The 11,479-nt window shown below is 44.2% G+C and overlaps 1 protein-coding gene across 4 annotated transcripts in view; it reads right to left on the bottom strand.

Moving 5' to 3' along the window:
• Positions 1-35: 35 nt before the first annotated feature.
• Positions 36-11,479, bottom strand: part of VCL (vinculin) — a 112,229-nt gene continuing 100,785 nt past the window's right edge. For 2 of the 4 annotated variants that reach the window (XM_086680032.1, XM_025918234.2), the window contains exons 18-22: positions 10,401-10,586; positions 7,095-7,298; positions 4,863-5,066; positions 4,378-4,482; positions 36-2,146 (exon numbers count right to left, since the gene is read on the bottom strand). In XM_086680032.1, the coding sequence (XP_086536158.1) occupies positions 2,000-2,146; positions 4,378-4,482; positions 4,863-5,066; positions 7,095-7,298; positions 10,401-10,586 (846 nt within the window). In that variant the 3' untranslated portion in view covers positions 36-1,999. The remainder of the gene's footprint in view (positions 2,147-4,377; positions 4,483-4,862; positions 5,067-7,094; positions 7,299-10,400; positions 10,587-11,479) is intronic. The other 2 variants (XM_086680033.1, XM_025918235.2) reach the window with 1 other exon arrangement.

Here is an 11,479-nt window from a genome sequence, read left to right as displayed (position 1 = left end):
TTTTTGCTAAAATAATATATCCATCATTTAAATCATTGTTTATACAAATGCACTTTATTGTTTTAAACAGAACAAAAGAAGAGGCAGAAAATATTTGCATATAACAAATCCTAGCTTATAAATGTAGTTTTTTAGTGGTGATGTCTCTAATCAGTCTTCAGGGATTTTTTTTTTTTTTTTAACTTGCTTCACTGTGTCTTGAGCGCTGATATTAAGAGAAAAGCACATTGGCATAAAGTGTAAACCAGTGTCTCAAAACACTGGAAGAACTTGGAGAGCAAACATAATTCTTCTTATTTCCTCTAAGTAATCTTTCGTAAAACAAAAGGTGATCTTTGGCATAGATTCATACTTTAAAGGCATTAATATTGCATTTATATCAGGTAAGCAACTACAAATATGCTGAGGGCCTTAAAAATAATATTCATCAGTTAAAAGAAAATAGAGGAAGCCTGAGTGTACAGTACCAACTTAAGTTTTACACATTCGATGTTGAGATTTAACATATATTGGAGGTGAGAAGAAAGGACATTCAGGCAAGGGTTCTTACTCCTTTACTCATCCAGTTCTGGCTTTGGGAAGAAATAAGATTTCATGTGCTGGGCAATGCTTAGACAGCAGTGATAAGTGCAAAAAAGGAAAAGTTCTTCTCTCACTTTGCTAATAGGAAATTTATGGTGATAATTAAATATTATACCCATTATTCTCTTGGACACTCATACTTGGGAGGGAGGAGAGGATACAGGGTCTTGGTTACGGGAGGTAGGAACATACTGAGGACTATTTCTCATTGATTCATTCCCAACAGTGCCAGAATTCCAGTCTGCAAGTACCAATCTCCCTTAGGTAGGAAGTGCCCTTCAGACAGGACTGCCTTTCTCTTAAACATTCCTGGGAGGCAAGCACCAATTCTTAGGACAATTTCAAAAGGATAAAAAGGCTCTTTCAAAATTACAATGAACAAACACATATCTTTAAAATCTTGTTTAGGAAGGGGGTGAGGGCAGAATACAAAAGCCAGGACAGGAGACATGATTTGGTTAAAAATTAAATGCAGCATTTCAGCTCAGAACAAGAGATACGAATGAATGCTAAGGCCTCAGCACAGACCTCTGCAGGCAGTGACAAAGCATGAAGCTCCTGGGAGTGACCCTGCTGGGAAGATGGGCAGGGCCACGCCCCGGCTACTCTGCCCCTCCAGTAGCAGAAAGCACCAGGACACACAGTGTGTTTGTGGGGTGGCTACCTTGACAGGCCGAGGCCGGATATAGGACAGGAATTTTCCCTAGCACAGACACTGCTCAGGGGCAAGGTAAAGACAGAATCATGTGATTCTGTGATTTCCTCCTGAGAGTGAAATTTGGTTTTGTACTGTGGGAAATTAGAAGGATTAAATTGGGGAAGGGCAAGAAGTAAATCCAGGCTCCACCTACTGGGGCTCCCCAGAGGCCATCTTCCCTTGTAGCAGCGAAGCTCACTCTGAAAAGGACCCAGATAGTACACAGCCAGGGTCAGGAGCAATATAGAAAGCCCAAAACAAATTTTGGAGGCACAGTGATTTCCTTCTTAACTAAGCTGTCTGGGCCCTGGGTCTTGGGAGCCTAGCAGGTAGAAGGGGGTAGGGGAACAAGGAGAATGAAGCAAAGAAGGAACTGTCCCCTAGGGAATGAGGGCAGAGCAGGTGTCTGGCTAGTGTTCAGTCTTGGATTCTGAGCTTATGTGAAGTCCATGGGCTATAAACCCAGTCTTCCTATTGGGATAGAGTGTGCACAAGTATTAACTGTGTTTGAGAATACAGGCTTTATACGGAGACGTATTTCAAAGTGTCCATGACAAGAGTATAAATGATTTCTAAAGTGAAGAGGCCTCATTCCTTTCTGTTACGTCAGGCCAGGATGTGGCTTTTAACCCCCTAAGCAATTTTCATCATCTTCTGGTACTCCAATCATTTCATTCTGTTTAGTAGGGGTTTCTGTGCCAGCCAAGTTTGACCAAGTGCCTACTGGTACCAGGGAGTCTTTCTAACCCAGCGCAGTGTAAATCCAGCATCTGTTCGAATTTTGATTGAAGCAGCTTCAGCTTCTCTAACAGTCTCCTTCACTGACTGCATGAGGTTCTGGGCATTGTGAACCAGCATCTCGGTGGCCTGCAAGGAAAGCAAGAACTCTCCATTACTCACAGTCCCTGACGCAGTCCAACCTCCAAGACTGGCTTAAGCTAGGAGTGGACTGCAGTTTACCCCGCCTGCAGCTGGCATCCCCCCACTTGTCATATCACTGGTGGTGTAGGGGAATCACCAAAAACAACCCAAAAAAGGCCATCACTGATTGTGTACTATACCAGCAGATAGATTCTAGCACATACTCTTTTCCTGGTCTTCAAACAAGCTCCTGCCTCATGCTCCTGCTGTTCCCTCTACCTGGAATGCTTTTCCCTCATGGCTCACCCCTCACCTCCAGATCTTTGCTCTGATCTTTGGTAAGGCATTCCCCTGCTCACTTTACTTTAAATCACAAAGACCTTCCCACTGACAGCATTTCATCCTCCAATTCTTCATTTTTCTCCACAGAACCCATCATTACTGATAAACTGTATGTTTTACCTAAGTTGTTCATTTTATCTGATATTTTACCTGATTTAAAATTTAAGTTCCATAAGGGCCGTGATATTTTTCAGTTTTGTTCGCTGCTATGTCTCAGGACAGTGCCTGGCACAAGAGATATTTCATAAATATTTAATTCTAATAAGGAGTGAAAAAACCAAATGAACAAACCCATTGTCATATAAATCGATGAAAATCCAAATCAGTAAATCTAAACACAAACTTACAGGACTGGGATAACACTAGTACTCCACCATAGAAACTCAGAGAACTTACAATCTATTAGCTCAGTAATTTATTTCTTAATTGTTATTTGAGACACACACACACAAAACCACAAAACTATTTTTGAGCCACAGACCCTGTGAGGAGTTCATGAAGTCTAAAGATTCTTCCCCGAAAAATGCTCGTGTGTATAAAATTTGTGCATGCAATTTCTGAGGGTTCATCGGCTCTGAGAGGCAGAACTATGGGCTTAAATTCCTGGTCAGCTGATCTTTTCATGCCTGTCAACAAAGAGGCCAAGGCCCAGAGAGGCTCAGAGATTTGCCAACCAAACACACAATAATCAGGATGAGGACTCAAAACTTCTGACCTGGCAGTCCTGTGTTTTTTTTTCATTCTACCACCCTGTCACTTTCTACCTTTTTTATTTGGGATATTAGGTGGAACATAGTAGATATTCCCAGAATATGTTTTTGTTGGTTAAATGATATGGTCTGAAACTATGAGTCCTATTCTTCCTTCCCTGTTTTCTCTACTTCCTTTTCTTGGGGGCAGATGAGATCACATGACAGAAAACAACCCAGTGCCCAAACCCTGCCTAGATTACATGGAAGTTAGGGGAGAAGATCCAATTCCTCTGGTGCACAAGGAAGGTCAGGGTGAGAGCTGTTGGATTGAAATATGGTAGTGAAAGCACCACTGGCACTAGGGGAGTAGGTTCTCTGTATCCTGGCCCAAAGATCAAGGACGGAGTTCCCCAAGGAGAGGGACTGTGTCTGACTTTTTCAAACCCCCTTCATAGTGCCTAATACAGTGAGTGCCACATGCATGCCCATGTACGATGAGCCTGTCTGAGCAGTTCAACAAAAGCTATGCTACCTACTGTAAGACGACACTGGAAGTCTGGCTTACAGCAGGGCCTACTAGAGAGGAGGTAAGGAGAGAAACAGGTGCTCAGATGAAGACTTTCTGAATAGTCATGGGCCACATTTCCAGGAGGCAGTGAAAGAGGACAAACTCCAAAAAGTGGCTGCCATCGCTTAAGAGAACCCTCCTCCCATCATCCTTATTTCAATTGCTGTCAAAGAAACCGAGAGAAGCACCTCCTTTGAGCTGTCATTTCAGCCTCATCACACGCCCCTGAAAAGCCTACATTATTCAACCTCCCCAGGGTACTTATCACCCAGTGAGCTAGGAAGGAGAAATTCTCTCCAGTCAAAAAGGTCACAATGGGCAGGAGTGAACAGACTAGAGGCCTCAAGATAGCCAAACCTATTCCATGGAGAAAAAGAACTGAGCAGAGTCCCAACTGCTACCAATGCTTAACCCTAGGCCTCAACTTCCCATCTGTAAAGTGACCAAAGTTGCATAAAACTTTTACTTCCCCTTCGAAGTTTTTGATGCATCTCTCCAACCAGATGCCCTTCAGAGAGACTCCATTCCACATACTGAATACTCAAATCATGGGTAAAACTTACCCAAAGCTGAATTAAGTTGCTATAATTGGCAAAGAAGCTGCTGGCACGACACCAGAAGCAGCAGACACATACCTGCTCAGATTCTTCATCACTGATGTTGGTCCGACCCAGCATGGTAGCCTTCACGGTGGACAGGATCTTGAGCTGGGTGCTTATGGTTGGGATTCGCTCACATACCTATAAAGAAAATTTAGTATGTTTCTAATGTTTTTCTTACCCACAAGTTCCTTGAGGGCAAGACTTGTCCACCTCTGTATTCCTAGGGGCTGGAATACAGAAGGCATTCAATAAATTACCAGCAGGATTCCACTTGCTTTCTCCCTAGGACCAATATAGTCCCTTTGTTCAGAAAGGAAGCATTAACATTTTTTCATTTGATCAGGGAATAAATTTTCCTGACTCTGCCTTTCCCAAATGTACATATATGTATTTCCCTTTCTGCCATTTCTTTCCACTCCAAAAGCTCCTCCTCCTCCTTGCTCATCCAGTTTTCTCTCTCTTGCTTTCTCCCTCCCATCCTCCCCACTCCGACACACACGCACACTTTTCTTGAATACCTGCAAGAGGTTGGTTCTGATCCGCTTATCTGTGCACTGCTTGGCAACCTCCTTGGCCAACCTCGTTACCTCATCTGAGGCCTTGGCAATGTCCTTGGCACACTGAATCAGTGCCCGCTTGGTACCACTGCCCCCTCTTACCAGCCGAGACATCTCAGCCATCAGCAGGGCCATGCGCTTGGCTGCTGCAATGATGTCATTGCCCTAGAGAGAAGCAAAGACATAATGTGAGCTCAGCCCCAACTCTGGCCAAGTTAGGGAAGGAAGGAGAAGCACAGAGAAGAAAGGAGGGAGCCTGCTGCTCCAGTGGCCCTCTGGAAGGGTGGGAAGAAGATAAAAGGACTACTTTTGAGTGACATGGATGGCACAGGAGAACAGAGAGAAGAGTGATCCAAGGCACTCCTCCCAGGACTGAATGAGAGAGACAGAGAGGGAAAGAGATTATCCAACTGAAAAAAAGGAAGACCAGGTAAAATATTAGTCTGGAAGGGCAACATGTGCACCCCTGGCATAGCACTGAACACAGCACTTCAGCATCTCCAAGTTAATCATGGCAATAAAAATGAGGATGAGGTCAAGAAGTTGGTTAAACAGGCATTTTCCTTTCTATAGGGGGAAAGCAGTAAGCTGGCCTGAGGGGAAAAATACAGAGGAGCCTTTCCAGATGCTGAAATCCTCCTCTTCATCCTAACCCTTGTTACAAATAGCAGCCAAGGACCATTGCTGCTGAACTGGAATTTAAACCAAGTAACTGTTATCAGCATTGGTGAGACAAGATGTATTTTCTCACCTAGACTGCTCCTGCCCTCCCTCTACTGCCTCTTATTTGTCCTGTCAGCCTAAAGGAACACGGTATTTTAATTTATCACTTTTTAAAAGGCCAAGAATCAATTTTTCTGTCCCCTCAGCTAAGTGGCTTCAATTAAAGAAACCTTCAGCTAAGAGGATGCCGCGGAGGCACCAGAAAAATAAAAATCATGAGTCAAAGCTATAAATGGAACCACCACTCCAACAAATAGCAGTTTATCTGAGATTTGGCATCTGGGTTCATTAAAACCCCATGGGTCACAATAAAGAAATGTACAAGTAATTTATGCCTTCAAAAGGTTTCTCTTTTGACTGATAAAAACCAAAAATAACAACTGCAATGTTCAAAACTACCTAAAAGGTCAGGCCCTACTCATTTTTCCCCTCATGCTTTTCAATTTCTACACAAGGCAGTGAAGCATACACAAACCATGCCACTGCAGGGCACCGTGTGAGACACCCCCACAGGCATCACGACGTGGCCGATCACTATGGGGGGAGGCGTGGAATATCTCAGGCAGTAATTGAGGCCAGAGAGAATGCAGGTATGGGAAGTAGTCAGGAGAATAGGGGCATGTTAGACAAGGCTGTCTGGGCCCATCTCTTCCAGTGTAGACCTGGTATCATTCCAGGATTTTATGACCTTGATTAGAAGACAGTGTAGTGCCAGGGTTAGTTATTACCCATCAGTCTTCAAACCCTTTCTTCTTGCAACATGCTACCTTCAAAAGGAAAAAAGAGTAATCACCCTCTTCCCTACTCCCCAAACTAGTGTTGGTTCAGTCCCAAGGTCAAAGCTCTGTGGCTGCCTGTCCTACAGCCTTGAAGCGCCCACTGTTCCCCACTCCCAGCCCCTCCCACTGAAATACCTGGACAAGCAGTCAGTAAAGCCCCCTTCCCTGTGGGTTCCCATTGAAGCCAGCATCTGCCAGGCAGCCAAGTGCAGGGCCACAAGCAGTCCGCCCCAGAGACCCTGCCGTATAAAGCTGCTTCCCACCCTGATCAACTCTGCCTGAGCCATCAGTGAGAGGTCAGCAGAGAAGGGGGTGGCAGGCAAAGCTCAATGGTCAGGCCAGGTGACCTCTTAATGGTCTACAATGGTTCCAGACCTGCAAGTCATTGAGAGACATATCCACGGCTTCCCAAGGGCTTTAAGGTTCCAATTGTGGCCCCGAGGTAAGAAAAGAAATCCTTTCAAAAAGTGACCCCATCTCTACCCCCAAACATAAATGCAATCCAATTAATCTGGCATTAGCAGACCTATCAAACTTGTGAAGCCAGTCCTAACAACAAGGTGCAGACAGACAGATGCCCGCCCTGCTCAGACTCACAGGACTCGCACAGATCATGAGTGATGCAATGTGTCAAGGCTGCACATGGCCGGATGCATATGGAGCAGCCCCAACCGGGGGTGCTAATCAGTACCTTACTAGACCACTTGGTAGCTTCCCGATGCAATGACTGAGCCGCGGCCAGAATGGGCTGGTTGACCGGCTGACTGGATGGCATTAACAGCAGCTCAGGTTCGTAATCGTCTTCCATGTCAGGGGGGACAGGGAACCCAACAGCATCAGCCGCATCTGCCTCAGCTACAACACCTATACCCACCTCAGCGGCTGGGTTACCCCGCTTTGTCGATGGCAGGAAGGATGAGAAACAGGGACAGTGTTAGTAAGAGCAGTAGGACTGGGGAAGCTGAGCATCAGCTGGTTTAGTAACCAAAGCTTGCCTAGGATGGGAAAGAAAACGGCAGACTCTCCAGAAGCCAGATGAACCAAACTCACAGAAAGGGAATTCTCAGCCTCCAGCACCAATCCCAGCTGCCCTGTTCATAGTAAAAGAAAGAGCCTCACTCCAGTGGTGAAGAGTTTCCAGAGAAAAAGTCATACCAAGGAAGCAAGTGCAATTCCTTTTACATACACTCACCACCAAAGGTAAACCTGCCAAGAGTAATTCTCAGAATAGTTTTGAGGAGCCAAACAACCAAACAATAGTAGCTGATTACCTTTAAAAGGAATCCAGAGGGAAAAAGTAAATTCAGCCACACAACTTGCTTTGAACAGAAGAAAGTGAGTACTCCCTGCTGGCTCATAAGGACACTATTCTATATCTTCCTGGGCACAGGAAGTGAGTTGGGTCAGCTCTGCAGTAACCAGACACAGATCATTATTTCCTTCAGGAATTAAAAAGTCCCAGAGTTTAAAATGATACATCAGAGGCAACTGATAAGGAAACCAAGAAAGAGGCAAAAAAAACAAACACAATGGTGATTGAAGAGGACTTATCAAATACCCCACAACCACCCAGCTGAAAGAAGTCTCCAGAAGATGCCCCATCCAGCTTCCCATCTTAGGGAAAACCCACACTTCAGACCACCTCTCTCTCTCTCTCTCTCTCTCTCTCTCTCTCTCTCTCTCTATATATATATATATATATATATATATATATATATATATATATATATATATCTCCCCTTCAAGATCTTCAGGGCCAACACTTCTACAATCTCATATTGCATCCCTTGCTAGTACTGACTCAGAAAGCTGTTCCTTGGGTACAAACTAAATCTCTCCTGTTGCAAACTAGGGTTCTCATCCCAAACTTAATTTACATACTTCACAGATAACACATGAACGTGGCAACTGACCAAGGCTGGGTTCAGAGAAGCCCAAATGTGGGCCCACGAGAGAACAGGACCCATGAGGGGAAAGAATAAATTTAATAACAGGGATGGGGATTCTGAAAGGCCAGGGCAAGAAGTAGTGTGATCAGATGCTGAAATAGGTTGAGGGGAAAGAAAATAAAAGGAACTGCCTCAAGGAAGCCAAACCATGTATATGAAGAATGGTGAACACAGGTTTTTTTTGTTTTGTTTTGTTTTTAAGAATTTTGTGGGGCTCGAAATCACAACCCCAAGATACAGAGTCACATGCTCTACCAACTGAGCCAGCCAGGTGCTCCTGAACACGGGTTTTTTTATATCAAACATCAGTGGGGCACCTGAGTGGCTCAGTCAGTTAAGTGTCTGACTCTTGACCTCAGCTTAGGTCTTGATCTCAGGGTCATGAGTTCAAGCTCCATTGGACTCCACACTGGTCATGGGGCATACTTAAAAAAAAAAAAAAATCGCTAATCAAGAGGAAGTAAGAGTTTACATGGAAGTTTAACTGAGGTTGCTATCACTCCTAAAATTCTTACCCTGTACAGGAAACGTGTCTCCAAACGTTGATGATAGAGTTGGAGAATTCAGGGAAAACAAGGGGTTCAGGTACATTCTAAACTCTTTCCCTAAACTCTGTCTCAAGTAAGACTCATCCCCATTCCTTAGAAGAGAAGCCAGCTCACTGCTACTAGGGTTCAGAGTCTCGAAATGTACAAAAACAGACTGACAGACACACAAACACATAACACACCCATCCCCCAGATACACACGGTTCAAATAGCTCCTGACTTCACACAGCTCAAAGTTGGCAATCTCCTAATGTTCCAAATCTCCAGGGATAGTCAGACCTAAAGACTTCTGGCCACAAATGGCAGAGTTGGAAAAATATGTAGGCTGATGCTCTCTGCCCCTTGTTTGTTTATAATTCATGTATGTTTTGTGTCCTGCTGCACAGTATATCTGGGTTTACTGTAATAAAGCTTAAATTTCCTTTAAAATCTTTAAGTAAAACCAACCTTCATCGTCACCTCCATCCCACTCTCCACATGCAGTGGGACTCTGCTAAGGTCCTGGAGGTGTGCATGCCCTAGTTAGAAAGATACAATTATAAATAATTCCATGGTCAGGCCCAACACCAGCAAGGTCACACTATTCATTCCTTCTTAGAACCTAGGCTCACAGCTAACAGCACAGAAAAATACAGAATTAAAAACCCAAGGTCAATTTCCCAGGCTGGAAAAACCCAAGATCAGCTGCGTGCAGAAGGTCCCTGGGGAACTACATTTAATACAAGAGCTTGAGACAGCTGAGGGTGTAAAAAGGCAAATAAATGGTGGGAATAAAGATCTAGAAGAAAGGGTCATATCACGAACAGTTTAGAACTATATTTCATTGCAAGGTTAGCAATAACATTTAGCTCATATCTAGAAAAGCTTCCACTCACTTTCCATCGTTTAGGGGAAAATAGGCAAAAGTTATTCCCAGGGCATGACTGCTGCCAGCATCTAAATTTTCACCAACCACACTAATAGTTACACTTTCAGATTTGTCGAGGTGGAGTTAGCCTGGAGCTGTCTTGAACCAAGGGGTAAGATGACTCTAAGGAAAGGACAAAGCACATGGCTTTTAAGACACCAATCTAACTGCCTTTATGAAAAACAGAAGGAAAATGCAAACACTTCACCTAGCTCTAGCAGAGCCCACAGAAGACTATTTCATGTTTGGAGTGCTGGTAATTAGCAAGAAAGCATCTAAAAACATTCAGCAATCTTAAGAAAGAGAAGCAGTTTGTCAAAGACCCCAAATGTCCAGGGTCACAGCAGCTGACCCTTACATGGACAGAGGACAGGAACCCTCCTCTTAAATCACAGGCTGCCTAGATGACAATAGAAGGAGAAGCCATCAGGCGCCAGAAGCATCTTACTAAACCACAAGTAAGAAGAGGAACATGCTATTGACAACAACAGGAACCAAAGCAGACAGAGGGTAACTTTCCAAACAGACTCTTCTTCCTGGGCTGTGTGTACAGTTCTTCATCCTTTTTCCACAAGAAAAGCTTCATTACTTACCTTGCTGGACCACTTGCGAGCTTCATCATGGAGCTGCCTGGCAGCCATCATCATTGGCTGGTTAATCACCTCCCCGGCTTTCTGCTCAGGGAACTCTTCATCCTTCTCCTCTGGTGGTGGGGGCCTGGGTGGAGGGACCTCACCCTCAGGCAGCGGTGGTTTGGGAGGAGCAAGCTCATCTGTCAGCTAAGAAAGAATTACTGGGTTGTAAGTAAAACCCTAGGAATTACTCCCCTCTAGAATTCTTTCCTTTCCTCTAAAAAGCATCCCCAGAAAAGCCACCCACATTCATTCCATATAAGACCACCCACACTGAGCGCAAGGACCACCTGCTTCAATCTCAACAGATGCATATTTTCTTCCTTGTTCTCCACAAAAAGCCAGCAGCTACAGTTTTGGACATATTCCAGGGAGGCACGCACGCACTACTGGACCAAGGATTCCCAAAGATCTAATTTGTGGCCCTGTGTTGAAGGGAAGCTGCACAGGCAAGTAATTTCTCCCCTGGGCCTCAGGTTCCTCCTCTGTCAATAAGGGGTAGCTAGACAAGCCTCGAAGATCTTGATTCTGTGTGTCAAAAATCTGATGATCCCATAAAAAGCCATTTGGCAAAATAGCCCCCACCCACCCTGGCCCTAACAACCCACCAACAGTCCAGCTATAAAGAATCAAATGAGGCTGAAGCATTGGAGGCTAGGGAAGCACTGTGTCTTAGTTTGGGCAAAATGACCCAGTTGTATCCTCAAACAACTTAGAAATTTACATCTTTTATCGACATTAAACATGGCAAAGTAAGTCAAGGAGAGTAAATCAAAGTATTGCCTTGATAAACTATTCCCAAAGTCCAGCTATTTCTAATACTTGGTTAGAATAATTACTATTTCCTATTCTAGGATTTGTATCTATAAGATATTGCCCAGCTAAGCCTCCTTCTAAACCACTGATTTATGGAAGAATAAATTTATGGTACTTTGGGGTGCGTCAAAAGAGTTTACATGATAGTTGGGGGAAAAATAAACTTGAAAACAAAGAGACTGTATTACTTTGTTACTAAAAAAAAAAGTCAAGTAAAGGAACAA

This window comes from Puma concolor, chromosome D2, assembly GCF_028749965.1.
Source record: "Puma concolor isolate L17-30 chromosome D2, mPumCon1.1.hap2, whole genome shotgun sequence".
Taxonomy (NCBI): domain Eukaryota; kingdom Metazoa; phylum Chordata; class Mammalia; order Carnivora; family Felidae; genus Puma; species Puma concolor.
This window is presented reverse-complemented; position numbering and strand designations above follow the sequence as displayed.